This window comes from Choristoneura fumiferana, chromosome 6 (genome assembly GCF_025370935.1).
Source record: "Choristoneura fumiferana chromosome 6, NRCan_CFum_1, whole genome shotgun sequence".
NCBI lineage: Eukaryota > Metazoa > Arthropoda > Insecta > Lepidoptera > Tortricidae > Choristoneura > Choristoneura fumiferana.
The window spans coordinates 11,950,114-11,975,940 of NC_133477.1; the positions used below are offsets into that span (position 1 = coordinate 11,950,114).

Consider the following 25,827-nt stretch of genomic DNA (forward strand, 5'->3'; position numbering starts at 1 on the left):
ATGGGAAAGTAGGGACCGCATGACACGAACTTCGAGTTTCGAGTTTCGTAGTAGCCCTGCAGGTTGGTAAGTAGGTTAGGTACCTATTTTCAAACCAGCTAATAAGCTCTACCTAAACACAAAGTAGATAATATAACCTAAAGTGATATTTTATATTCTAGTATCTTTAAAAAATTTAACGTTAGGTTTAGAACATAGCTATATTCAGCACTTGGTTGGTCCATACGATACGAACTTCAATTTTCGAATTTCGTGTCATTCCGTCCCTCTGGCACTTATACAATTTAATACGAGAGTGAGAGGGACGGAACGATACGAACTTCGATTTTCGAATTTCAGAGTAGGCCCTCTGTCTGCTGCTGGCTGGGTGGGCTGGGCGTCACGAAACCACAGAATATTATAATAGTACGAAACGAACGTTTAGCGGTACTTAAAAATAAAGTTTTGATTTGATTACTTAACTTATTCTCATTCACTCATTCATTCTGTCCGAGTCTCAGGTAGCTACGTACCTACCTACTTATTAGTCGAAGACGAAGACTACAATAAATTGTGACGTCGCTAACTTAATTTTGGTAAGTGCTCTAATCAACAGTTGGATACTGCCCAAAAGATCACTGACTTACGCAATCATATTTTCATATCACCTTATTTTCTAAATAAAATGTAGGTAGGAACTTCACAGATAGGTACTTATGTGTTTTCCATATATTTTCTAATTTCAGATCAAGCCATAATGTCAGGTTATCAAAGCAAAGCTATGTCCATCACCACGAGAGGAATTGGCTTAAGTACTTGTAACTTATGCTTCATGTCCGCCAATACCACTAATATTAATCCACCCATATACGCTATGTACAGAGTCTTTCTCGGATTGGTTGAGGCTAAACTGGCATCCATCAAGCAGTGGTATTATTTTGTGAAGGAACTTTGCTACGTTTATGATTACCGAGTAGAACCGTACCTGCTTGAAATTCCACTAGCTGTTGCTCTTGTACCAGAGCCAATAAAACGCATTATTGATGCTGTGGATGTTATTAATTACAACGATGTGCAGTACATTCCTGTTGTTGCAGCACAAGTGTATGATGAAGGTAAGTTGGTGCCTCGGCCCGAGAACATCTTACTTAGTAACTTACGAGCTGTAGTGGTTGCATTGTCAACTAAAGACACCCCAACCAAATATAGAACTGCATTCAGAGAGTATTGCCCCATACCAGGAGCAATTTGGGATAATGGTGACCTTCTAATGAATGCGAATGAGATCATTCCTGAAGATTATGACCTAGAGGGCGGTTTGCTAAATGACATGTGGGCTCTGTCCGCATACTTGATAAGGTTGCGAAAAGAGTTCCCTAACATTGCAAAAGGACCAATATCAGAAATTTCACCAAAATTATCTGCAGGCACTAAGGCATCCAAGGCTGCCTTGGTTTCAAGAGATATGAGTTGGGGCAAAATACGTGCCTGCCTGCGAAACATAGAAGAGCCCTTAGAGGAATACTTCAAGAGGTGTAATCCTCAGGTTAGTTCAGCCTGTTCAGGGGAGTTCAACGTAATTGACAAGGTGGTTGTCTCCACTCATGAGTGCCTGGAAGGTCAAGCAGCTTTGCTGGGAGAGTATCCCAATGAGAAGATGTTAAATCAAAACCCTGTGCTAAACCTGTACAGTTTGCGGCATAAAAATAAAGACTTGTCAAATATAGTGATTGGTGAGTATATAAATGCTATGATGATATCCAATGAGCACTTTTTCTTACATCATAGCTCCTGCTCCTGTGTATCAAAGTCAATGTCAAAGTTAGCTGTTGGCAGAAAACAGTAATCACATTTTAGGTTCTCATCCGATTACCGCACTAAATCTACCCAACAACGACTAAACTGATAGTGTCTTTTCCAACCTCGACATTGGCGGAAACATCGATAGTATCAATGGAGCTATACTTTCAAGAATTGAACTGAATTGAAACAGTAATTAATCACAGTAGTACATGTCTTATTAAAACAGGGTATGCAGTTCATCTTTTTAAGTTTACCTTTAAAATCCTTAAGTTTACCTTGTATTGGGGCATTTAAAAAAAAAAGTGTACTCTTTCTTTTTTTTTAATTTTTGGAAAAAATATGGTTTTTCCTACTCAGAATCAAGAGCACAATCGATTCCGATTGTTTAAAAAAAGTCCCCATTTTTTCATAAAAAATTTTGTGAGTCAGTTTTGTTACGCCCATAAGTGTATGAAAAAAACGTCGCAAAACTGTCATTTTTTTTAACTATCGGAATCGATTGTGCTCTTGATTCTGAGTAGGAAAAACCTTATTTTTCCAAAATTTCAAAAATAATGAAAGGGTACACTTTTTTTTTGTTTTGTATGTACATATGTTTAAAAATGTACCTAATGGCGTTTCTACTATACCAATTATTTTGTTTCCATTGTTTCTACTTTTGCATCTGATTTGTACCTAACATTACCTAATCATAAATGTAGAAGAAATATTTTTTTTTATTTTTTACTATTATTAGGAATGTAAGCCAGTTATTTGAAATTGAACTTGCCAAGCAGGCCAGATTTAAGAGACGACATCTGGGGTTGTAGGCGTTGTAGCCCCAGGCCACAAGGGTCCCACAGAATATAAGAGATTTAAAAGATCCAATTTTATCAAACCATCTTTTTTTGCCTATGTCTTTCGTTGCCCTAACGTTTCCAGGCCTCTAAATCTGGCTTTGTTGCCAAGACCTTAGCATGTGAAACAATTCTTGACAAGTTTGTATGTGACACTAAGTAGAACAGGTAGCCTCTGCTGTCTCAATCAAGACTGCAACAGAGTTGTACCAAGAGGGTACGTATTATAATGTATAAATTTAAAATACATATCGGTTGAAATACATACAGTTGAAATACCGAAAATTATAAAATATAATGCATCACAATATATACCTACAGTTATTTGACATAAGTTCTAAACGCATAAGCTTGAAATGCATACAGGTCAAAATATATAATGGTTACAACGCATAATGGTTTTTTTTTTTTTTTTTTTTTTTAATTTATTTAATCAAACGGCACATGCTAATAAACTAAATTTTGGTTCTAAGTCATATGGCACAAAATGCATATTTTCATTATGTATACGTTCAAAATCTATACAGTATGTTTTCTATAATGGTTGAAATACATACTAGACACTGAATTTTCCCAAAGAAAAATGCATATAAGTATTACAATTCTGGCCCTCGCCGGCCGCTCCCGCGGCACGCACGCTTCGCTCGCTCGACTCGTGCTTGTTTTGGTCATAGTTGAACCTAACACGCTCCTCCTTGCTACGCTCGTCGTCGCACCTAAAGTTTCTATTCAATGAATGATCAGACTTTAGTTTAAAATGCAAGGTCTTGTTAGACAATACCGATTCACATCAGTCGGTATCTTATAGGTTAGGTTAGAGTTTTGTCCAGGCGCTAAGCGCCTTAACTACCCTGAATAGGAGCTCCGCGGTCGACTTGTCTTACAGTCCTTAATTTTTCAGAATTTAACATGTAAATACAACGTAAATAGACTGGAGATGATGTATTTTGACCATTATGAAAAACGTACTATAGGAATTTTAATTGTTATTTCTTTCAACTATTATATATTCTGATTGTATATATTCTGAACATATACATTGTGAACTTAGTCATTTTAATTGTATGTATTTCGACCAATAAGAAAAACGTGCTTTATGAATTTTGATTAATATTTATTTTAACCATTATATTTTCAATTTTCGGTATTTTAACTGTATGTATTTCAACCGATATGTATTTTAAATTTATACATTATAATACGTACCCGTACCAAGAGTCACATAGGAACTTGTTAAGGTATAGCAGTATTTGTTTGTTTTTGATTAAATTTTATCAATATTGTACATGTCTTTTAAGTAAATATAAAAGTAATACAATTCTGATGTTTATTTTCTAGTGGTCCTTAAAAATCAGAGATTAAATAATATTAAAAATCGACCAAGTGCAAGTCGGACACGCGCACCGAGGGTTCCGTACAAATTTGTAAGTATTTATGAATATCCAGTATTAGATGAGCCCCTCTCATAAGCAAACTGTTTGCAGTGTGGGGTCATTTTAGATGGTTAATTGACATTGCTAGTCAGACATGAAAAATTATGGTTTTCAGATTTTTCATTATATACCTCTATACAAAAATTCAAATTTAGAAACTTGAACAAAAATCCTTAAAAAAATGACATCCCAGCCTATATACGTCCCACTGCTAGGCACAGATCTCTCAGATAAAAGGGCTCAGACCGTAGTTCCCACGTGGGCCCAGTGCGGATTGGGAACATCAGCATCACACACCATTGAATTGCTTCGCAGGTTTATCCAGCTTTCCTCACGCACGATGTTTTCCTTTACCGTTATACTGTATTATAAATTTCAAATGTGACACGTATTTCACATGCATTTCGAAAAACTCAGAGGTGCAAGTGCAAGCCGAGGTTTGAACCCACGATCATCTGCTTTAGGGGCCATAGGTCAAACCACTAGGCCACCAGGGCTTCGGGGTTTCGGTTTCGGTTTTTCGGCTTTAGAAAAATATAACCTACTTGATTTTTTTCGTAACGACTACGGAACCCTACCCTATCTTGAGCGTATCATCTGACACGTCCTTGACCGTTTTTTTTGCTTGCTTTTACATTTGTACATATCTCTCACAGCGCTTAACTGGTGTCAATTCTGTTTATGGTGACCAGAGGTTTTTAGGGTTCCGTAACCAAAATGGCAAAAACGGAACCCTTATAGTTTTGCCATGTCTGTCTGTCTGTCTGACTGTCTGTCCGTCCGCGGGTTTGCTTAGGGACTATCAATGCTAGAAAGCTGTAACTTTGCACGAATATATATATGTAAACTATGCCAACACAATGGTACAATAGGTAAAAAATTCAAAAATATTTTTTTAATAGTACCTCCCAGAGACATAGAGTGGGGGTGTTTTTAGGGTACCGCAGTCAACTAGGAACCCTTATTGGCTCTGTTCACGACATCAGCGCCACCTATCGTCCGCAACTTTGCTGGCTATGAGGCTTGACGTTTTGAAATTTCATCGCGATATTGTGACAAAAATCAAACCTAAGTATCACGTATTAATTTATAATACAAAATTACTGTCATACCGTGGTTTGGGTGAACAAAGGGTTGTGAATTCATTTTACTTTATTAAAATTGAATGAGGTAAGTAAAATTTATTCAAACGATGTGATTTATTTCGGTTATGTCAGGGCTTGTTTACTTTATGTTTATAATTATTGTTCCAATCGTTTATTTAACTTTTGACAGCTCAAGTACTAATTAAAATAGTGATGCCCTGATGCGTTACCGATTCGATTCCTTTAACAATCGATTTTAATTATGAAGAAGTTTTAATCGATTTAGCACATTCATATTTTATTTTTGCTCAACATTTTGCATTGTTTTATAAACTTTCACAGGTGTTTAAGTTACTTTATCTTATATATTAAAATAAACCATTTATGCTAAGTTAGTATGTTTATCACTTCCAACGGTAATTTAGTAAGTAATTTTGTCAATTATGAAGCGGAAACACTGGACGAGTGGACGCGGCAGCGACGCCATTTTGTTGTCACTCACAACGAGACGCCGGTGGTAGGTATAATGGTAGGTGGTGGTGTTGTGTTTCGGCGTGGAGGGAGAGTAAGACAGCCGGTGAAATTACTGGCACTTGAGGTATCCCATCTTAGGCCTCTAGTTTGGCAACGCATCTGCAATACCCCTGGTGTTGCAGATGTTTATGGGCGGTGGTGATCTCTTACCATCAGGAGACCCACTTGCTCGTTTGCCATCCAGTCAAATAAAAATAAATAAAGATAGTATTACAGTGCCTATTTTAGTTAAACTTTTTAATCCCTAAAGGCATTTTGTTACGTTCGTGGGGTGGGTTCGTGATTGAAAAGCACTTTTAACACCGATGAATAAGAGTAGGATTTATTTTCACACTTTACAAAACACTTAAAAATAGTTCACAGTAATTCCGCACTCAAAAACTCACAAGTCGCTTTGATTCTCTTCGATGTTTATCGCTCGGTATCGCATCCGAAACTGTCCTCCGCCGCAACCTCACCCAGCTTATATACCCCCGGTGAATCGGTCCACAAAGTTCGAGAACAGTCCAGCTAGGACGTCATACCTACATCTCTTTCATGTGCTATCTCTCTCACACAGTTACTAGAATATTCCGGAAACAGGATCATCAGTCTGTTTCTCTCACACATATAGGCTATCCTTGTCACACACCTTCTCGAATGTTCTCAGTATAGCTATCTCTTTCTAATCGTGCTATCTCTTTCACTCCTATGGAAAATTTCGCCATATACTGAAATGTACTTCAGAGGCCCATAAGGGGTCCTGAAAACGCCTGAAAACGGGTTTTCAGGTTATGGCGTCATCGGATAGAGGGTGGCCTGAAACGGACTGAAAACATGTTTCAGGCGCCTGAAAACAACGGTAACTTGGGTGAAATTTTGATAAACTAATATGTGATAGAGCATCCTCTGAAACGGCCTGAAACCGTATTCCAGCCTACTGAAAACGCCTCCAATGGGTCGAGAAGCACGATCAAAGTTTCCACCTAACACACCGCCGTAACAATATTAATGTATGTATTATTTTTAAATGATTTTGATATAAAATATGATCATATTTTTAATTTATGTTTTATTTACAAAATCGATTTACTTCAAAACGGTTTTCATAGTCTATGGTCATAAATTACGAATGGCACATCGCTAAGTGGGCGGTGCCCGTCCATGAAGTAGGTATTCTCTGTAGTACATTGTACCGAAAATTATTGTAAAACTTCACGTGCGTGATCTGTCAAAAGTTAAATAAACGATTGGAACGACTATAGTTGTACTTTTACTGTAAAACAAAAAGATAAGTAGGTAAAGCTACTCTAATGGTTTCTTCAGATAATAGTGAAGATATATAATTGTTCTTGTATCGCTAGTAATAAATTAAATATCGTTTGCAAATCAAAATGAGTATCATTTTGAAGACCGGTTTTGTGAGTTCACTCAATACCAAATTTCAACCACAAACCGTTCCAGCAAAAGGAAAATTGTTGGTATCTGCTGGACATGTCCGGGATTTAGAGGAATTAAGAACAAAACAGGGACAGTGTTCAATAATTTAAGCTCGCACCATAAAACGAACATCATCTATGCTTGCGTGTAGATGGGCGTCGGTAAGTGATGAATGTTTGAGGTTTTGCGTGAAGATGGATGAACGGCCTTCATCTGAGTATTAACGTTATTTAATAATTATTTTGTTTTTATTGTATGTATAGCTTAGACTCTAAAATTCACAGTGCTTTAGTTTTACTGTCATACTGTGTTATTTCATTGAATCATCATCCCAGCCTATATACGTCCCACTGCTGGGCACAGGCCTCCTCTCAGAACAAGAGGGCTTGGGCCATAGTTCCCACGCGGGCCCAGTGCGAATTGGGAACTTCGCACGCACCATTAAATCGCTTCGCAGGTTTGTGCAGGTTTCCTCACGATGTTTTCTTTCACCGCAAAGCGCGTGGTAAATTTCAAATGTAATTCTGCACATGAATTTCGAAAAACTCAGAGGTCGGCTCGCACCCACGACCCTCTGCTTGAGAGGCGTATGTCAAACCACTAGGCCACCACGGCTTCATTGAATAAATAAATCTATTATTAAAATTAGGTAGCAAGCCTTATTCTTTTTTAATGAATGACAGATTCATATGAATATGACAGATGACAGAGCCTACATTATTTCTACTTTTGGCCACTATGAGCGCTGCGATAGATTTCATTACCCCCACCTAGTACTTCGCACCCAGCCAATAGGTTCGCCATGTCTGTCCGTCTGTCTGTCTGTCTGTCCACGGGTAAGCTAAGTGATTCGTAGCCAAAGTACATCTCACAACGATTCCATGAAGCCCAAACACGGCTTAGTTACGTTGTTTTATAACAGAGTTCCGTTGCCTACCTTCCGGCTTCAGCATCAGATCAGTTCTTAAAGCTCCTTCTTAGTCGCTTATCTAGGTTTATTAATCATGATCGTTTATAGACGAGCGAGCATTACTTACTTAACTTTGACGAGTTCCATTGGTCATCTACGGTCTTCTTCATCAGGTCCAATTTACCAAATTATACTTTCTAAATGTAAATGCTTATCTTAATGTTAAAAATGCCAAAATCGCCATAGGTGTGCCTATAAAATTAGAGGTTTGCCCTCGATTTCCCTAGGATCCTATCATCAGATCTTGACTTGGTGACAATGGAACCACCTCAGAAGAGTACCCTTTCGAATAAAAAAAGAATTTTGAAAATCGGTCCACAATTGACTGAGTAATCGACGAACATACATAAAAAAAAATACAAACATTGGAACATAGAACCTCCTCCTTTTTTGAAGTCGGTTAAAAATATTAACACACCGTTAAAATGATACATGCGGTATCGGTACACTCAAAAACGTTTATAAATATCACCACCAGTAGTAGTTAATAAAATGTTATGGAAAAATAACTCTCACGAACAGTTGGTACATGAGCGCCGCACCAGCCGTAATTTATACCTAACCAAATCAATTCGGCATTGTGGATCGTAAAAATTTACCCACGTGGATGATTACATTATTGCAAACAATTACTGTTTATATTAGAGCGATCAACTCTTTGCCGGGCCGCAGTCAGTTAATGGCGCTCGGTAGTGCTGCAGTTAAACAGCCGTTAAAAAAACTAGAACCTGAAGTTTATTTTATATTTTTAATTTTCAATGCCATAGCCGGTTTATCCAAAATGAAGAACACACGATTTTTCAGTTTCGTCATTTTATTCTCATGTGTCACTTTATTGCATGTCTTCATTAACGTGAATGGTGTTTTTGAATTAATGACAGAGAAGCAACCCGCCGATATTAATGTATACATAGAGCAACACAGCCTTGCTCGGCATCGAAACGTCGTTGATCAGTATTACGAAGCTCGAAAGGTAAGTTATATTGTTTTTTAATTAAATCAAACAACTAAATGCAGTTAGCTATGTATTTTTATAATTTTTTCGAGGAGGATTTTAACCGATTCTGTTGAATTCGGTTGTATTTTTTATATATTTGTTAAGTACCTCAGAACTCCGTCATTTATGATTTGTTTGCGTTTGTCTAGGAATTCTTTCAATAAGGTCCCATAAGTACCAAATCAGGATGATGAATTTAAGACCACAGCTGACCATCGAAGTTACTACTCAATAACAAGTATGACACGGGTTGAATTTCAATTACTTTAACACAGTTGCTAAGCAATTTATGCTCCTCGTAATGCATATGGTGAAATGGAATGAGTGGTGAAACACCAGGAATAATGAAAGTCTCTGCATCGGAAAAAGCAATCTTTTACAAAAGGTGACGAGCTGCTGGCTCGTGCTGAGGCACCGACTTCAGACTGGTAGTAAATTATTTTCATGGTTTTTTGAAGTCGGTCCAATTTTTTGTTATAATTTTTTTTATCAGGTTGAAATTACACGAGTATTTTTATTGCATACCTCTTTATCGCGGGAGTAACGATAATTTGACAGTACAGAAAGATTCTGACATATAAGCAATTACAGAAGTGACACTTATGCGAGCAACATTTTTATGCCTACGACTTCTAAATTTGTCAACTTTATTTCTAATATCAGACCTCCATACTTGACTTGATTACTTAGTATAGGCTTAAAAAGATTAACTACGCAGTCACGAAGCAAACTCTTCAGTCACTTTTCCTATTTGTCATTTATAAATTTTTCATAATAAACTGTGTTCACAACATAATTACCGGTGCTTTTAAAAATGCCGCCAAAAAAAAAACTTGCGATGAATTTGTGGAGTTGTGGTTAAAGGATTACCCCAAATTACAGGCTCGCGATACAAAATAATATTGCTGTAAATGCAACATTAGTTTCCGTCAAAAAAAAACTACTGCTACTACATTTCAACTTCTTAGATGCTTAGAACTTGTAGGCACAATATATCCGTTTTTACTAAATAGACATTCTGTTATATCTGATCTTTAACTGATTTGTTCTTGCTCCTGTGATAACGATGTATGTTTATCAGGTTGGTAAGTAAGTAGGTTAGAAACCTATTTTCAAATCTGCTAATAAGCTCTAGCTAAAGCAATATTTTCTAGTCTTTAAATTTGAACGTTAAGTTTCGAACGTAGCTATATTCAGCACTTTATAAATTTAATAAAATAAATGTAGCTGAAACAAGTAAACTTTCAGAACGTACGTAGGTAGGTAAGGTACTCTACGATCATTTTGGTAGGTTTGTTCTATTTTTTTAGTGTTTACAGCTGCCACATTCCTTTAAAGTGTTTAATTTGAATGTGAGCCCTGTGTTTGAATATTAATGATTAATTAATATTTCATTTTGAAAAAGTTTAACATTAATTACCTATTTCTGTAAGTAGTAATACAATACAATACCTACAATGACTCTTTGATGAACATCAACATATAATAAGCAGTAATGAAAACATAGGTACAATAGAGATTTTCCAATATCCAGCAATAGGCAGCCTTATCGCTTCAGAACGATTTCTTCCGTCCGGGCAACCTTAACAATAAACAGAAGGAATTTTCTCCATTTGTTTACTACCTACTTATTGATGGTCGAATCAATTCGAGTCTTATTTTCATTTTGTTGGTGTAGGTAGGTAAGACTGATTTTCAAAATAGATGATCAAATTTTAAATCTAGAATGTAATCTCTTAACAAAAAGGTGAAAATGGTGCATGCTGGGAGCGGAGACTATCCAATTGTATGCAAAAGGTCACTGAGAGATTCATATTTACTCCATGTATCGTACAGTCGAATAAAAAGATAATGGAATGAATGTACGTTATGTGTTATATTGTAATTACTTTCATAATTACTCAAATTTATTTCAATAAATAACAAAAACATTAGATAAACGTAGGATAAACGCAATACAAAATATAGTCATTCAAATTAGCTGCGAAGTGAGCAGGGAAGCGGGCAGGACGAGTGTGTGAACACGGACACGATACTTCTCATGCTACTGCCATTGCCACTCGCGCTACCCGGGAGCTATCGGTTTTTTGTGCAGAAGTCAAAGAACCGGCGGTAGCACGAGCGGTAGTACGAGTTTACATTTCGCTCCATCGCTGAATATACTCGCCGAGCACCTGGAGAAAGAAGACGTGTGTTTTTTGTTTATTTAAAGCCGGGTCTCCAGTAGCGAGCCAGCTCGCGTATCAGCCATTTTCAGTGCTATTTTGAGCCCTGTGTCGAACACAATCATGCGTCATGCGCTTCCCGCGCGGGCGGCCCACTCTGTGGAGACCCGGCTTATGATCAGCGACAATTTAAGAAATTCCGTCCGAGTGGAGCAATGAGAACACAATAAAATTCTTAGAACTGCTGAAAACAGAAATAGAAGATTGTACAACAAGAGCATAAAACGAGCCATTTTACCTACCAGAGACGTTCATACTGCATAATAAATAATATTGTGAGTAGGCACGTTGAGGGGAAAATTTGCTTATTACTCAAGTTTTAAACTTTGATTTTCACTTCGATTGCAAGAAAATTGTATTAGTAATTTTATGTATTTTTAAAAACTTATCGAACTTAATTATGTACCTACCTATCGAAATTTAATACGAGGGTGAGAGGGACGGTACGATACGAACTTCGATTTTTGAATTTCGTAGCGGCTTCCCAGTATGTAACACACACTCGAGTTCGATCCTGATGCAGTAGTATTTAGGGAATTATTGCCGCGTTGCCCCGTTGAACCGTGATGGACAACCTCTCTCACAAGGACGGTGCCCCATTTTTAGGATTCCGGAGCCAAAATGGCAAAAACGGAACCCTCATAGTCTCGCCATGTCTGTCTGTCTGTCCGTCCGTCCGCGGCTTTGCTCAGGGATTATGCACGCAGCAGCTGTAATTTTGCACGAATATATATGTAAACTATGCCGACAAAACAGTACAATAAAAAAATAAAAAAATTTTTTTTTGGGTACCTCCCATAGACGTAAAGTGGGGGTGATTTTTTTTTTCTCATCCAACCCTATAGTGTGGGATATCGTTGGATTGGTCTTTTAAACCAATTAGGGGTTTGCTAAGACGATTTTTCGATTCAGTGATTTGTTTGCGAAATATTCAACTTTAAAGTGCAAATTTTCATTAAAATCGAGCGCCCCCCCCCCTCTAAAATCTAAACCAGTGGGTGGAAAAATTTGAAAAAATCAGGATGGTAGTAAGTATATTAAACTTTCAATATAAACGACGAATAAGCTGGCTTGAGAATTATTAGTAGTTTATGAGTAAATAGCAGCCTAAGGTATAAAATATACCTAAATTTGGAAGATTCCGTATAAATATCACTTAAATTTTTCGTAATGGCTACGGAACCCTATTTTGGGCGTGTCCGACACGCTCTTGACCGGTTTTTTTTAAAGTGTTGCCTTTAAATGTTATGGGCAATAAGATGCAATACCTAATCACCTAATGTAACACATTTCTTTAAACGTTACGAGTAACGCTGTCAAACCTGCTCGCTATTATATCATCTAAAAAGAACTTTTGTATTCTTGCAGACATGGAAAACATCGAAAATAGGTTCATATCTATTCAAGAACATCGATAGAAAAAAATTTGAGCAACATGATAATAAGGAACACTTTTACAATGTTATGATATGGAAACACTGGGACTGGTTAAAACACCGACATAGTAATCCTTTAAATGAATGCAGTGTTCAAAACTGTAGATTTTCTGGTGATCCAGATTTCGAAGCTGCCGATGCGGTGGTGGTGCATTTGCAGAAAGGTTTGATACCTCATGTAGTAACACGTGATCCGAATCAAATATGGATATTCTTGACGGACGAATCTCCTAAACATACGTTTACTTTAGCAAAAAAGCGTGTAAAATTGACTCAGGTGGCTGATGTATTCAATTGGTCGATGACGTACAGGTAAGATTTGTCTGTAACTGTGGCTACGAAATAGCCCGAAACATGTCGAGCTAAACTCGGTTTAAGACTTGAGTTATCCGTTACAATATCATTTAATATGAGTGAGTCTCACGATAGTTCCATGTTCAAAATTCCAATCAGGGGTAAAATTGGTTTATTGCTAAAGTTAAATCTTTATTAGACCTATGGTCCCTACAATCTTTAGGGTTATGATTATTGCCGCTATTATTGTGTTTACAGGCGGGCGACATCCCGTCCTGTGGAGACAATCCTGGCCAGATTACCAGCAATGTCGCTGCTGGATTTTTGCTGCTAGTTATCAGATTCACACAAGTATTCCAAATTTAAAGTCAATTCGACTCCAAGATTTGACCTAAATAAATAGACAAACAGGGCAAGTTAAATAAAAGTTTTTTTTTTATATTATAGGGGAAATCGAGGATGAGGGTCACCTGATGGGAGGCAATCACCGCGGATTAGGTATGGACATAGGTGTGCAGGTCTGCAACACGATGGGTATCACAGGTGCGTTGCCGGCCCTTTGAGAGACTGCAATGATAGGCTTGTTTTTTAAAGATCCCTAAGTTGCACCTATCCCAGGAAGCTGGGAAGCTTTAAAATGAAATTATGACATATATGTTTCTAGATCAGATGCAGATGTACCGGTGCCATATGGACGCACTGTGGCTTTGTCAATTCCAAAATTCAAAGACGTCACTGACGAGAACTTGATAAGCCTTGTGCCTTACTGGAAAGCTAAACAATATGATGTGTTGGTGGCTATCCTCGTTTCAAATTGCATAAAGTCCAGAATGAAGTTTATACAAGAACTAAATGAATACATCAATGTGGATATACATGGGGCTTGTGCTACTAATAAGGTAACTAGAAACAGGTAAGTCAAGTTGGGTTTGCTTATAATTCATTCAATTTTACAAAAAAATACATATATTTTTAACTTAACGAATTTTAAGATAATTTGTTATCCTTACTAATAGGTACTATAAATGCGAAAGCGAGTGTTTGTTCCACTTTCCCGCCTTAATTACTTACTGGGTTCATGGTGAACATGGTAACATACTCGTAGTCAACGGTTGTGTTGCTCGGCGAGGGCGAATTCTGGTTGAGTTCGAAACGCGTCAGTGTAGTGTGGGTTCTGGCGGTAGTTAGGTTTGTGTGATTTGTGTGTGTTCTTACAGACTGGAGGTAGAGGAGCTGCATGAACATACATATGTTGCATAGACATAGCTATCATAAGGTCGCGGGTGAGCAAAGTAATTGTTTGTAGTTCATTGATACGGACCTCCGCAAAGTAACGCCTGATACAATAAACTTATATACCTACCTAATAAACATGTATGATTTTTAATTGTTGCAGTTGTCCGGGGCATGTGAAAAAAGATTGTCTAGAAATGTCTAAATATGTGTTCTATTTGGTACTGGAAAATTCAAGGTGCCGACAATATTTAACGGAAAAGGGCTTTAATCACGCGTATGGCAAGGGTGCCATTCCTGTCATACTTGGGCCACCGATAGAAGATTGTGATAAACTTCTTCCCCCAAATTCTTTTCTACATGTCGACAACTACGAAAGTCTTGAGCATCTAGCATGGGATATGATAGCGATAAGCGAAAATAAAACTCGTCTCTTGTCATATCATGCGTGGAGAAATGATTTTAAAATCGTAAATGAGCATGGCTACTTTGGGAATAAGTCTTTTCACCTCTGTCGCTTATGCGAGGCGCTTAATTACAATGACCGCACACCAAAAGTATACAAACAAGATGACATAAGATTATTTTTAGACCCGCAATTATTATGCAAAGAAACTAAATAGTTTAATCTAGGTTAGTCTGGTATCCAAACATCGTAATGAACAAAGATACGTCTTAAACTTTCTTTAGACAATCGAAATTTTCTCCGCCCCGATACCTGACCCCCAAATGGTTTCATAATTTTGCAAGTTCTCCCTAAGGATCTTAGCAAGAAATATAAATTCACTGTTCATCGAGTAATAAATTTTGGGACATTGTTATTCAAGACGAGAATATTCTCTGAATTATGATATAACTTTGTTTTTGATTGTATTGTCTCTGAAAACATGCACAAGTATAAAGATTATTACTGCAGGTTTCTCGATGGAGAGAGTAAGAAGTCTTATTAGAATAGTCGCAAATACCTATGTAACTTGTATCACAAGAACTTTGGAATAACAAAGTGTACGGGTTCAATGTAACTATCAAGGTAATACTGTGCTAATATCATGCCGGAAGGAACAAAGCTTGTTAGCATAGTATGGAGATAGGAACAGCTCTAACGAAGTACTTCAGCTAATCCGCCAAGAAAACAACAATAATGTTAAGTAATTCGTTACGAAAACTTTAGCCGACTCGGTGCGATGAAGTCCCAGTAATTGTTTTAAGTAATACACGTCAGCTTTAAGTTTAAAGGCTTAGACGGGCTTATTCCAGTGTTAGTACTTGAAAGCTCACCTGCCTTAAGTTGTTATGACTGTGATGATCTATGCGGGTTTAAGTTAAGCAGGGGGGGAAAGCGAAACAAAATATAAAGACTTAATGATAATTTATATAGATCAGTGTTTTTCAAACTTTTTCGGGACGCGTCCCCCTTTGGTTTGGAAAATATTTGGCGATCATGCCTACCTCCACTTACAGCTAGACTCTGGCCAACGAAAGCTGTCACGCATTTTTTACGAAACTTTCATCTGGTATCATTTTTGTGACTGTCAAAATTGTCATATTGTCATTCTAGCCTGGCTTAGATAATTTTGATACTTCTGCTAATAAGAAATAAATAAATTATTTTTTGTTTAATTCAACCTCCTACACTCCTTAAAATGCAAATGTTATAAGATCATGTTAGAATTAAAATGTTAGAAGATAATATTCAATGCCAATCTGGTCAAAATGGTCCAAAAATTTATGCGTCTGGGCTGTACGTAAATGGGCACCTTTGTAAGGTCATTAAACTGACCAAGGGACTTCTAAAGTGCTTAGTCAACTTTCACAGACTAAGCTACATGAATTTTGATGCACCTTGAAGAGTCCAGCTAGCTACATATTAGTAATCTGTGGAGTCCAGTGTTGTAGTGTTTTAAGAAAGCGGGTAGATTTGTGATAAGAGAACAAATGTCAGTTTGTAACCAGCCATTACACGTTGCATTTGACACGCTGTGTTTTACTTCCAAATTTACCTGAAAACACTTCAGTGGCGACGAGACCTTACCTTACGCCTGTTAAGTTTGTGTTTATACACATCACAAATATAGTGCAACATGAGCAATAATGGTGTTATAGGTAACATGAACAGTTTGGTGTTCGATCACCGCTCGCAGGAGTGGGCGATATTTAAAAGTCGTTTTGGCCAGTTTTGTTTGGTGAATGACATCACGGAAGAGACCGATAAAGCAGGAGCTAAACGACGAGGAATCCTACTTTCTGCGCTGGTGGAGAACACCTACCGAGTCGCACGGGATTTAGCGTTACCGACCGCTTTAGAGGAGACCGCTTACGCTACCCTCATAAAAAAATTAGATGAACAATTTGAGACCAAAAGATGTGGTTTTGTCGAGCGGTACAATTTCTACAAAGCGGAGCAGCGACCCGGCGAAGAAATGAGCGAGTGGGCCGCCCGAGTGCGTAGACTTGCGCAATTTTGTGGTTTCACAAGTGAACTCGAAATGGCCCTTAGATATCGTTTCGTGCTTGGCCTTGAAAATCCAAAGGAAAAGGAAAAGCTTTTCGCAGAAAGCACAAGCACATTATCTTTTAGTGAGGCGTTGAAGATAGCCCAGAGCGTGCATTGTGCGCGCCTCGCCATCCACAGTAGCTGCGGCAGCAGCGCCGGCGTTGGCGCGACCTCGGAAGTATTCGCCGGCCGCTACCGAAAGTAAAAAAGTGAATTGCAGTGTTTGCGGCTACTATAATCATTCTAAGCAGCAATGCAAGTTCGTCGAGTATTCTTGTAAAAAGTGCTGAAAAAAAGGACATTTAAACCGAGTAGATCAAGAACGAGGTCTGCTAATTTCTTAGTTGAAGACACTGACGACATCTGCGAAGGTATTTATGTTTTTTTTTTCAATACGATCTATAAATGGCGATCTATAATTGATAAGGAACCGGTTTTGTGTGAGCTGGATAGCGGCAGCGCCGTGTCCGTGCTACCGGCTGATGTTTACAATAACTTATTCAAGCAAAATCATGCGCTGCGCAAGTGTGGTGTAAGGCTCAATTGTTACGATGGCAGTAAAATTGGGTACGTATTATAATGTATAAATTTAAAATACATATCGGTTGAAATACATACAGTTGAAATACCGAAAATTATAAAATATAATGCATCAAAATATATAAAGTTATTTGACATAAGTTCTAAACGCATGAGCTTGAAATGCATAGTGGTCAAAATATATAATGGTTACAACGCATAATGGTCTTAGTCATATGGCACAAATTTTCATAATGTATACGTTCAATTACCGCGAATAGAGGATCTATTTTCGAAATTACACGGGGAGGGTGGAATTTTCGAAATTGGATTTAACTAGAACATACAACCAGTTTCTGCTCGATGAACCTTCACGTAATTTAACGTGCATAAATACCCACAAGGGCTTGTTCCGTTACACAAGATTTGTCTTTGGTTTATCAAATGCTCCGTGTATTTTCCAACAAAGTATAGATAAATTATTAGCCGGAATTGAGGGTACTTGCATATTTTTAGACGACCTATTGATTACTGCACCGGATCGGAAGACTCATTTAGAGTGCCTAGAACAAGTCTTAAGTAGGCTACAAGAGGCAGGTTTACGTGTTAAGCAGGAAAAATCTGATTTTTTTAAACAATCCGTGGAATATTTAGGTTTTGTTATCGATAAAAACGGGTTACACAAGTCAATAAAAAAGTCGATTCTATTTTGAACCAAAGAATGTAATTTGAACTAAAGTCCTTTTTAGGCATGTTGAATTATTATAGAGCGTTCATCCATGGAGCATCAAGTATTTTAAGTCGACTACACCTTTTATTAAAAAAAGAGTACAAGTGGAAATGGGGTAGTCAACAAAACGATGCGTTTGAGCAAATTAAAAAGGAATTAGCGTCTGACAGAGTTTTGGCCCACTATGACCTCGAATTGCCCGCCATCCTACAGTGGACGCGGGCCCCGGCGGGCTCGGCGCGGTGCTGGCGCAGGCGCAGCCGGACGGCGGCGAGCGCGCCGTCGCTTACGCCTCACGGTCGTTATCCGCGAGCGAAATTAATTAACTACGCCCAAATCCAGAAAGAGGCAACCGCTATTAATTTTGGTATAAAAAATTTTCACCACTACTTGTATGGCCGGTCATAACCTTTTATACCGAGGACAGATCATAAGCCACTAATTTTTATATTTGGTAGTAAAAAAGGAGTACCAGAATTAGCCGCGAATAGGTTACAACGGTACGCTTTGTTTTTATCTGCGTATCATTTAAAAATTGAATATATTAAGAGCGGGGACAACGTGGCCGATTTTCTTTCGCGTGCTAAGGTTTCACAAGTTCCATCGGAAGACGATAATGTTCTCGGGGACGAAGCATTATTCATAAATTTTATGTATTTTACCGTCGATGACATAAAACGTGAAACTATCAATGACCCGATATTAAAAAAGTGTCAAATTACATATTACTTGGTTGGCCCCGGAAGGTGCGAGAGCCGGACCTCAAATGTTATTTTAATTGTTGTTTACAGTTATCCATCGAAAAAGGTTGCATTATGCGAGGTCATAAAATCATTATACCACGAGTTTTTCAAGAGCGTTTACTAAATGAATTGCATAATTCACATTTTGGAGTTGAAAAGTGTCGCTCGAAAATATATGTGGTGGCCCAATATCGACCTAAATATATGTGGTTGCCCAATATCGACCTAAATATATGTGGTGGCCCAATATCGAACAGAAAATAGGCTCTTGTAGCACATGTATGGGGATCCGGTGTGCGCCTGCACCTGGACATGGCCGAGCTGGCGGGCCGCCGGCTGCTCGTGGCGGTCGACGCGCACTCCAAGTGGGTTGAGTGTTATCTCATGACCAGTACCGCTCCGCTAGTATTATAGCCAAACTATGTGACATGTTCGCTAGGTTTGGTCTAGTCCGAACTATTGTGACCAATAATGCTACAAATTTTACCTCCGTTTTATTCAAAGATTTTTATAAAGCTAGTGGCATAGACCATGTTACGATTGCGTCTTACCATCCAGCATCAAATGGACAAGCAGAAAATAGTGTCCGCACCAATAATCTGTCATCTCCCAGGATAACAGGATCGAAGGAATTTGGGCACAAATTTGTGCCTCTGGGAGAGGACAGGTTAAAAAAGGTTTAAAAACCATATATCCCATTCAGAAATCTTAAATCAGATTAATGCATTTTTATTCAACTATCGCAATGCGGCTCACTGCACGACCGGTTTCTCTCCCGCGCGTTTGCTGCTGGGGCGCCCGTTGCGCTGTCGTTTTGATCTTTTGAAATCATCCGCTGACCAAGTCCTTGATGCCAACCCCTGGACCTGTTTCTCCAAGCCCAGATACTGCGATGAATTCACCAACCACATTATGTACATCATCGACGGTACACAATACAGGGCATGATGTACCTGCTGAGAATGGTGGAACGCTTACGGAGTCAATTCAGCAGTCCCGACGTTTCCCTTTAAGGGAAACCTGAAATCCGAACCCGGACTATTATTTTTTCCTATCATGTCTATTTTCTTTGTATTTATACCTATTCATGTCTTATCTTAGGACTACTTAGCTATTGGTGGAGGGATTGTAGTGTTTTAAGAAAGCGGGTAGATTGATAAGAGAACAAATGTCAGTTTGTAACCAGCCATAACACGTTGCATTTGATACGCTGTGTTTTACTTCCAAATTTACCTGAAAACACTTCCAAGTGTATAATTTAATATCTGGAAAATTTAAATAATATCTACATCAACATCGTTTAATCAGTGTACAGCAAGATTAGATTAGATTAAATTTATTTATTACCTTTTGAAAAAATACATTATAAGCACATGTCAGTTAATTACAAGAAATTCACAAAAGGATCGTCAAATGTATACAAAAAAAAAATCTTATTACAATAAATTGTCAGCGAGAATAAAAATAAAATTTGAAATGTCAAATTAGAAAAGTCTTTACGGCTTCAGAGATAGAGCCCTGTGACAGACGGACAGACGGACAGCGAAGTCTCAGTAATAGGGTCCTGTTGGCACCCTTTGGGTACGGAACCCTAAAAAGTAACAAGATTGGTTTTCATACAGATTGAGGTGTTTGCGTTATCTAGTGTAATCTATATCTGTGATTAGTAGTTATTGTAAAAAACATAAATTTAAATTTAATTAAATTAATTTAAATAAAATTATAACGCATAACGGATTTGCCATAAGTAGGTAGCACATTGAACTGGTATTGAACTGGCATTACAATAATAAGCATAAGACTTAAAATTGATGCCCATTAACATTATGGCAGTTCAGTTATGCGAATTAATGTTGTGTTATTCGAAATAACGTTATGCCAATTTGAATTAGGAATATTATGTTATCCGAATTAATATATAGACCCTATGTTGTACTTGAGCTGAGCGCTTTACGGTCATACTGTAAGTAAATTTTGTTTTACTACTGTTTCTTTGTTATTGCCATTTTACATGCAATATAATATACGCATAAGTTTTGTATAATTTTTTTTTTTAATAAATATGAACTGCGGACGTAATTGTAAAAACAAACATTGTACAGTCTCCATCAGATATTTCGGAGCGCCAAGGTGATCAAAAATATCGATACATGAACTCTTATACCTTAATAATAGAGTGCATGTTCCGATATTTTTGACCACCTTGACAGCTCCGAAATATCTGATGGCGACTGTACCTACCTAAACCCGGATTTTTAATCCCATGGAAAAAATGTAAACAAAGGTGTTCCGTTTATCAGGTTTATCAAAGAACATTTTCAGAATTCAATATATTTTATTCTAAATAATTTACTGAATCAGGCGTTACTTTGCGGAGGTCCATATCAATGAACTAAAAGACTTTTTTTTTAGGTCGCGGGTGAGCAAGGAAATTCTTTTAGTTCATTGATATTTATTCTTCCCACATTTGCCAGAAATCGACTTCCCATTAAAAAACTGTATTTCTTAATCAAGATAAAATATTTTAATTTACTGATGAAAATCTTTACTTTGGCATTTACTACGCTTTGATATATTAATTTACAAAGAGTACTGTTTTCGTATGCATAATTTATTTATTGTCCTGGTATTACACCCGGGTTTTTAAGCTGTGGGCCGCTTGACGCGAACCGTCACTCAATGCACTAAACATTCGAGACTGAATTCGAAATCGTTTTCCAGTGACTCTTGTTGTGTTATTTTTTTACTGTCGACATTGTTGTTATATTTTTTATTGTAATAAAGTGGTTCATTGTTACGTTATCCGTTGTTTTTCGTTCATTTTTGTATGAAAGGATGGACTCCGATCCGAGTACGACGACTTGTAAGTTGTTTCCCGTAAAAACGGCTCTTTTATCGAAAATAGAAAAAATCATGGTAACAACAGAACTTTATATAATATTTCTAGCGGGCCCATACCTTGAAATCCCCTGAAATGTCACTTTGTCAATGACGAAACTTTGTTTACATTTTTTCCGTGGGGTAGGATTAAAAATCCGGGTTTTATTATAATATTAGATCCGTACACCGAACAATACTGTTTATATCGTTGTGACATATTAAGGTACGTAAAAAATGCGCGTATGTCCGTCCGTACGTAACCGCTGAGCACTCGCGACTGATGGTTGCCGAGGTATGCTGAGAATTCGTGGCGCGTAGGTATAACTTGCGTTCCGGCCGTTTGTATGAAGACGGTGTACTGCTCCTTTTCTCTACTGTGATTGAACCTACATTATAACCACATGCCGAGCTAGCGGGTTAAAACAATAGCGGTCTGAATGGTGATAAATCTGTTCTAAAGCTCGCTGATGGGGGAACGTCTGTAAAAAATGGCTGCGTTTTGTTCTCAGAAATACCTACTAGCTTATGGCCTCATTCCAATGTTTCAAAACATTTGCATGTAGGTATTTATCACTTAAGTTTTACTCAGACCTGAATTGTTTTTAAATCTTTTAAGAGTCAACGTGCAAGCCATGATGGCTTAGTGGTTTGACCTATGGCCTCTCAAGCAGAGGATCGTAGACTCCGACCCGAGCTCGATCGTCTGTCTAAGATTCTAAAATTACGTAATTTAATTATTATAACTCCACTATTAAGGCGAGGTTACACAGTGTGGGCGCTGATGTAACAGTAGTCAGCTACTGTGCCTGTGTGTGTACTCGCATGGCAGTAGCTCGACTCGCCTTGCTCGGTCACACTAGGAAGACCAAAAAGTTACACACCGTTAAAGCTGCGTTAACAGGTAGTTATAATTTCCATTAACTTTTTCCATTGTGACACGAAAATTATCCATACAAAATGTATGATTAATTTTCGTGTCATTAATGGAAAAAGTTAAACGGTGTGCAACTTTTTGGTCTTCGCCCACTAAGCAAACAAATCGTGCGAGTTGACGACCGAGCGGCGTGCGAGCCGATGCTTATGGCATGGTGGCGGAAGGCGAGTAGCGAGTAAAAACAAAAAATGTTGAAGTAAGTACACAATCATGCAGTCTTTTCAAGCATTAAAATACCTACTCCAAAGTTGAGACTGCAGACGCGAGAAACTGTCCCACTCGCACATGACAGTAACTCGTATGACTCTTCGGTCACACGGTGCGAGTAGCTGCACCTCGGTAACCGACTCGGTCAGCTCGCATGCCAGCTCGCACTGTGTAACCTAGCCTTTAGGCGATGGATAAATTATGGGAATAAACGGAGGTATTGTACCTACCTAAATTACAAAAATCACTTTCAAGATTAATTAACTTTGGAGTAGGTATTTTAATGCTTGAAAAGACTGCATGATTGTGTATGACATTACAAAAATAACTTTTTGTACTTACCTACCTATATATCTATATACCTACATAATCTTTATCAAAATTTCACGTCGATTCGATCATTAGAAGGGAAGAAATTCGAATAGCAAGATTTGAAACTGACAAATTTATTACATACACATACCTACATACACGAGTGCGAATCGAGAATAAGCATTATATTTATTATTCTGATTATTTATACCATAGCCAAAATGGTAAAATTTAATCCTTAAAGCATCGTCCTATCCGTCTAGTTGTCTGTCTATCCGTATGTTACAGTAGGTACCTACATATTTTTTACGGAAACCAAAGGTGCCACAAGTTTAGTATCCCACTAATATTATGAATGCGAAAGTTTGTAAGTCTGTTTGTTTGTTTGTTATTCCATCACGTCTAAACCACTGAACCGATTTAGATGAAATTTGGTATACAGATAGTTTGAGTCCCGGAAAAGGACATAGGATAGTTTCAATCCCGGAAAATTGCATGGTTCCCGCGGGATAGCGGTAAACGAATTCTGCGCGGAGGGAGTCGCAGGTAACTATGATTTTAAGGCAGTTATCCTTTGCAAACTGCCACATACTTAGGTATCAATTTCTGCAGTCAAAACTAACTTTCTGAGACAAACTAGTCCACCGGACGAAGTCGTGGGCACAGCTAGATTATAATAAACGTATGTAGTATGTTTCTTGTGCACTTTTAGCAATAGGTCAAGTTTATGTAGCGAATCATTTCGTTTCCCATAATTTCATTTGTCATACCAAAAGTTTCCCATAAAATTATAATATTTTGACTAACGATATGCATGCAAAAAAACCACACACATACAAAACAAGAAGATTAAGTAAAAAAGAAGAAATTATAACTAAAATATTGCAGTTTTTTTATAAATTACGTTTTATAAGAATGCAGTAGGTTAGTTAGATTAGTTTAATAATCATTCTGACACTGACAATAATATAGTTGTCGAAGTAAATTGCTTCATGCATGACATGAAAAAAATAGAAAACATACAGCATATTATGAAATTCAGGCAAACAATAGCGAATGATTCGATTGTGTAGTGTTATGGTATGGCGTAACGTGTGCGTTCCCAGAATAATGCCCGTATCTTTATTTTGGGAAGGGTTTCTTCGAGGTGGAATGAAAGTAGTATGTTTCTAAATTATTAGCTTACTTGCGAATTTATTAGGATTGTTTTTGTATTCTCTGTCTCACTATAAGCGAACGAGCTTCTTCTGTTCAGTTTTTTTTGCTGCACATCGCCTTAAGGGCCAAAGACACTAGGTGCTTGCCTTTGTTAACCGACTTCAAAAAAGGAAGAGGTTCTATGTTCCAAAGTTTGTATTTTGTTTTTATGTATGTTCACCGATTACTCAGTCAATTGTTAACCGTTTTTCAAAATTCTTTTTTTATTCGAAAGAGTATTCTTCTGAGGTGGTCCCATTGTCACCAAGTCAAGATCTGATGATGGGATCCTAGGGAAATCGAGGACAAACCTCAAATTTTATAGGCACACCTATGGCGATTTTAGCATTTTTAGCATTAAAATGAGCATTTACATTCAGAAAGTATCATTTGGTAACCTGGACCTGATGAAGAAGACCGTAGATGACCAATGGAACTCATCAAAGCTAAGTAATGCTCGCTCGTCTATAAACAATCATGATTAATATAAATTCAAATTCAAATTCAAAATTCAAATGATTTATTCAGTAAATAGGCCACAATGGGCAATTTTACACGTCATTTTTTTAAACTACCAGCGCTTTCGGAAAGACCATCATTGCCAAGAAGAATGCGCCGCAAGAAACTTGGCAGAAAGTCATTTTTTCATATTAGATATACTTAGTTAAGGTTTCTTAGGTAAGTTTTCTTTGTCTTCTTCTTATTAGTATTATTTTATTTAATTCAATAAATATTTATATTTATTAATTGAATAGATAAAGTATTTTCGTGTATTTTATTAATTACAATAATTGATTTAATTTCAAAGACTGTTTATTCAATTATAAAAGCAGTAAATATTTTTTAATTTTAAGGTAAATAAATAATAATATGTCATAATAAGTAATATAATTACAAATAAAATACTTAAAAACTATATTATACAATTAAAGAAAAAAAAATACAAAAAGTAATAATAATAAAAAAAATAAAAATACAGGGATGTATGGGGTCCCTTAGTTACAATACTAAACACTAACTATATCTAAACTATATCTACGTTCAGTGGAAGTGTAGAATGCTTCCACCGTCATAAATTTTAAAATATACCTAGATAAACGACTAAGACGAAGCTTTAAGTTAATGATTCTTTCGAACTGATCTGATCCTGAAGCCAGAAGGTATCAACGGAACTCTGTTATAAAACAAAGCAACTAAGTCGTGTTTGGGCTTAATGGAATCGTTGTGAGATGTAGGTACTTTGGCTACGAATCACTAAAAAGTGAGAAATAAAGAATTTTTTTAACAAAAAAGCAAAACCGACTCCAAAAAAATAACAAAAAATAGAACCTACTACAAAACCCTTGAAAATATTTTTCTAGGTACAGTCACCAGCACCAATATGTGACACAACAAGCGAGCATAAATATCTGATACGACTCTATTTCTCGGGCCGGAAGGACGTGTCAGATATTTTTGCATGCTCCGTTGTGGCAGATATTAATGCTGGTGACTGTACGTACTAGCTCGAAGTCGGTGATTCAGCACGACCCAGCAGGAGGAATTGAAACCCATAGTATGTAGGTGA

The 25,827-nt window shown here is 37.4% G+C and overlaps 2 protein-coding genes across 3 annotated transcripts; both read left to right on the top strand.

The window, feature by feature from the left end:
• The first annotated feature begins 306 nt into the window (after window positions 1-306).
• On the top strand, window positions 307-3,922 carry LOC141428644 (uncharacterized). Of its 2 annotated transcripts, XM_074088648.1 has the most exons (3): window positions 307-426; window positions 501-575; window positions 726-3,922. In XM_074088648.1, the coding sequence occupies exon 3, from the start codon at window positions 737-739 to the stop codon at window positions 1,823-1,825; it is 1,089 nt and encodes a 362-aa protein (XP_073944749.1). In that variant the 5' UTR covers window positions 307-426; window positions 501-575; window positions 726-736; the 3' UTR covers window positions 1,826-3,922. The 2 variants fall into 2 exon arrangements, with proteins under 2 accessions (XP_073944749.1, XP_073944748.1); XM_074088647.1 differs by having other exon boundaries at window positions 307-575.
• Window positions 3,923-8,746: 4,824 nt separating this feature from the next.
• LOC141428645 (alpha-(1,3)-fucosyltransferase 7-like) lies at window positions 8,747-15,087 on the top strand. Its single transcript, XM_074088649.1, has 4 exons — window positions 8,747-9,032; window positions 12,650-13,029; window positions 13,676-13,924; window positions 14,408-15,087. The coding sequence occupies exons 1-4, from the start codon at window positions 8,841-8,843 to the stop codon at window positions 14,865-14,867; spliced, it is 1,281 nt and encodes a 426-aa protein (XP_073944750.1). The 5' UTR covers window positions 8,747-8,840; the 3' UTR covers window positions 14,868-15,087.
• The last annotated feature ends 10,740 nt before the right edge of the window (window positions 15,088-25,827 follow it).

Bases quoted from the DNA above. Each gene is read 5' to 3' on its own strand.
- LOC141428644 (XM_074088647.1), top strand. From the start codon at position 737: ATGTCAGGTTATCAAAGCAAAGCTATGTCCATCACCACGAGAGGAATT.
- LOC141428645 (XM_074088649.1), top strand. From the start codon at position 8,841: ATGAAGAACACACGATTTTTCAGTTTCGTCATTTTATTCTCATGTGTC. The intron at 13,030-13,675 runs GTAAGATTTGTC...ATATGTTTCTAG, and splicing joins AATTGGTCGATGACGTACAG to ATCAGATGCAGATGTACCGG. The intron at 13,925-14,407 runs GTAAGTCAAGTT...TAATTGTTGCAG, and splicing joins AATAAGGTAACTAGAAACAG to TTGTCCGGGGCATGTGAAAA.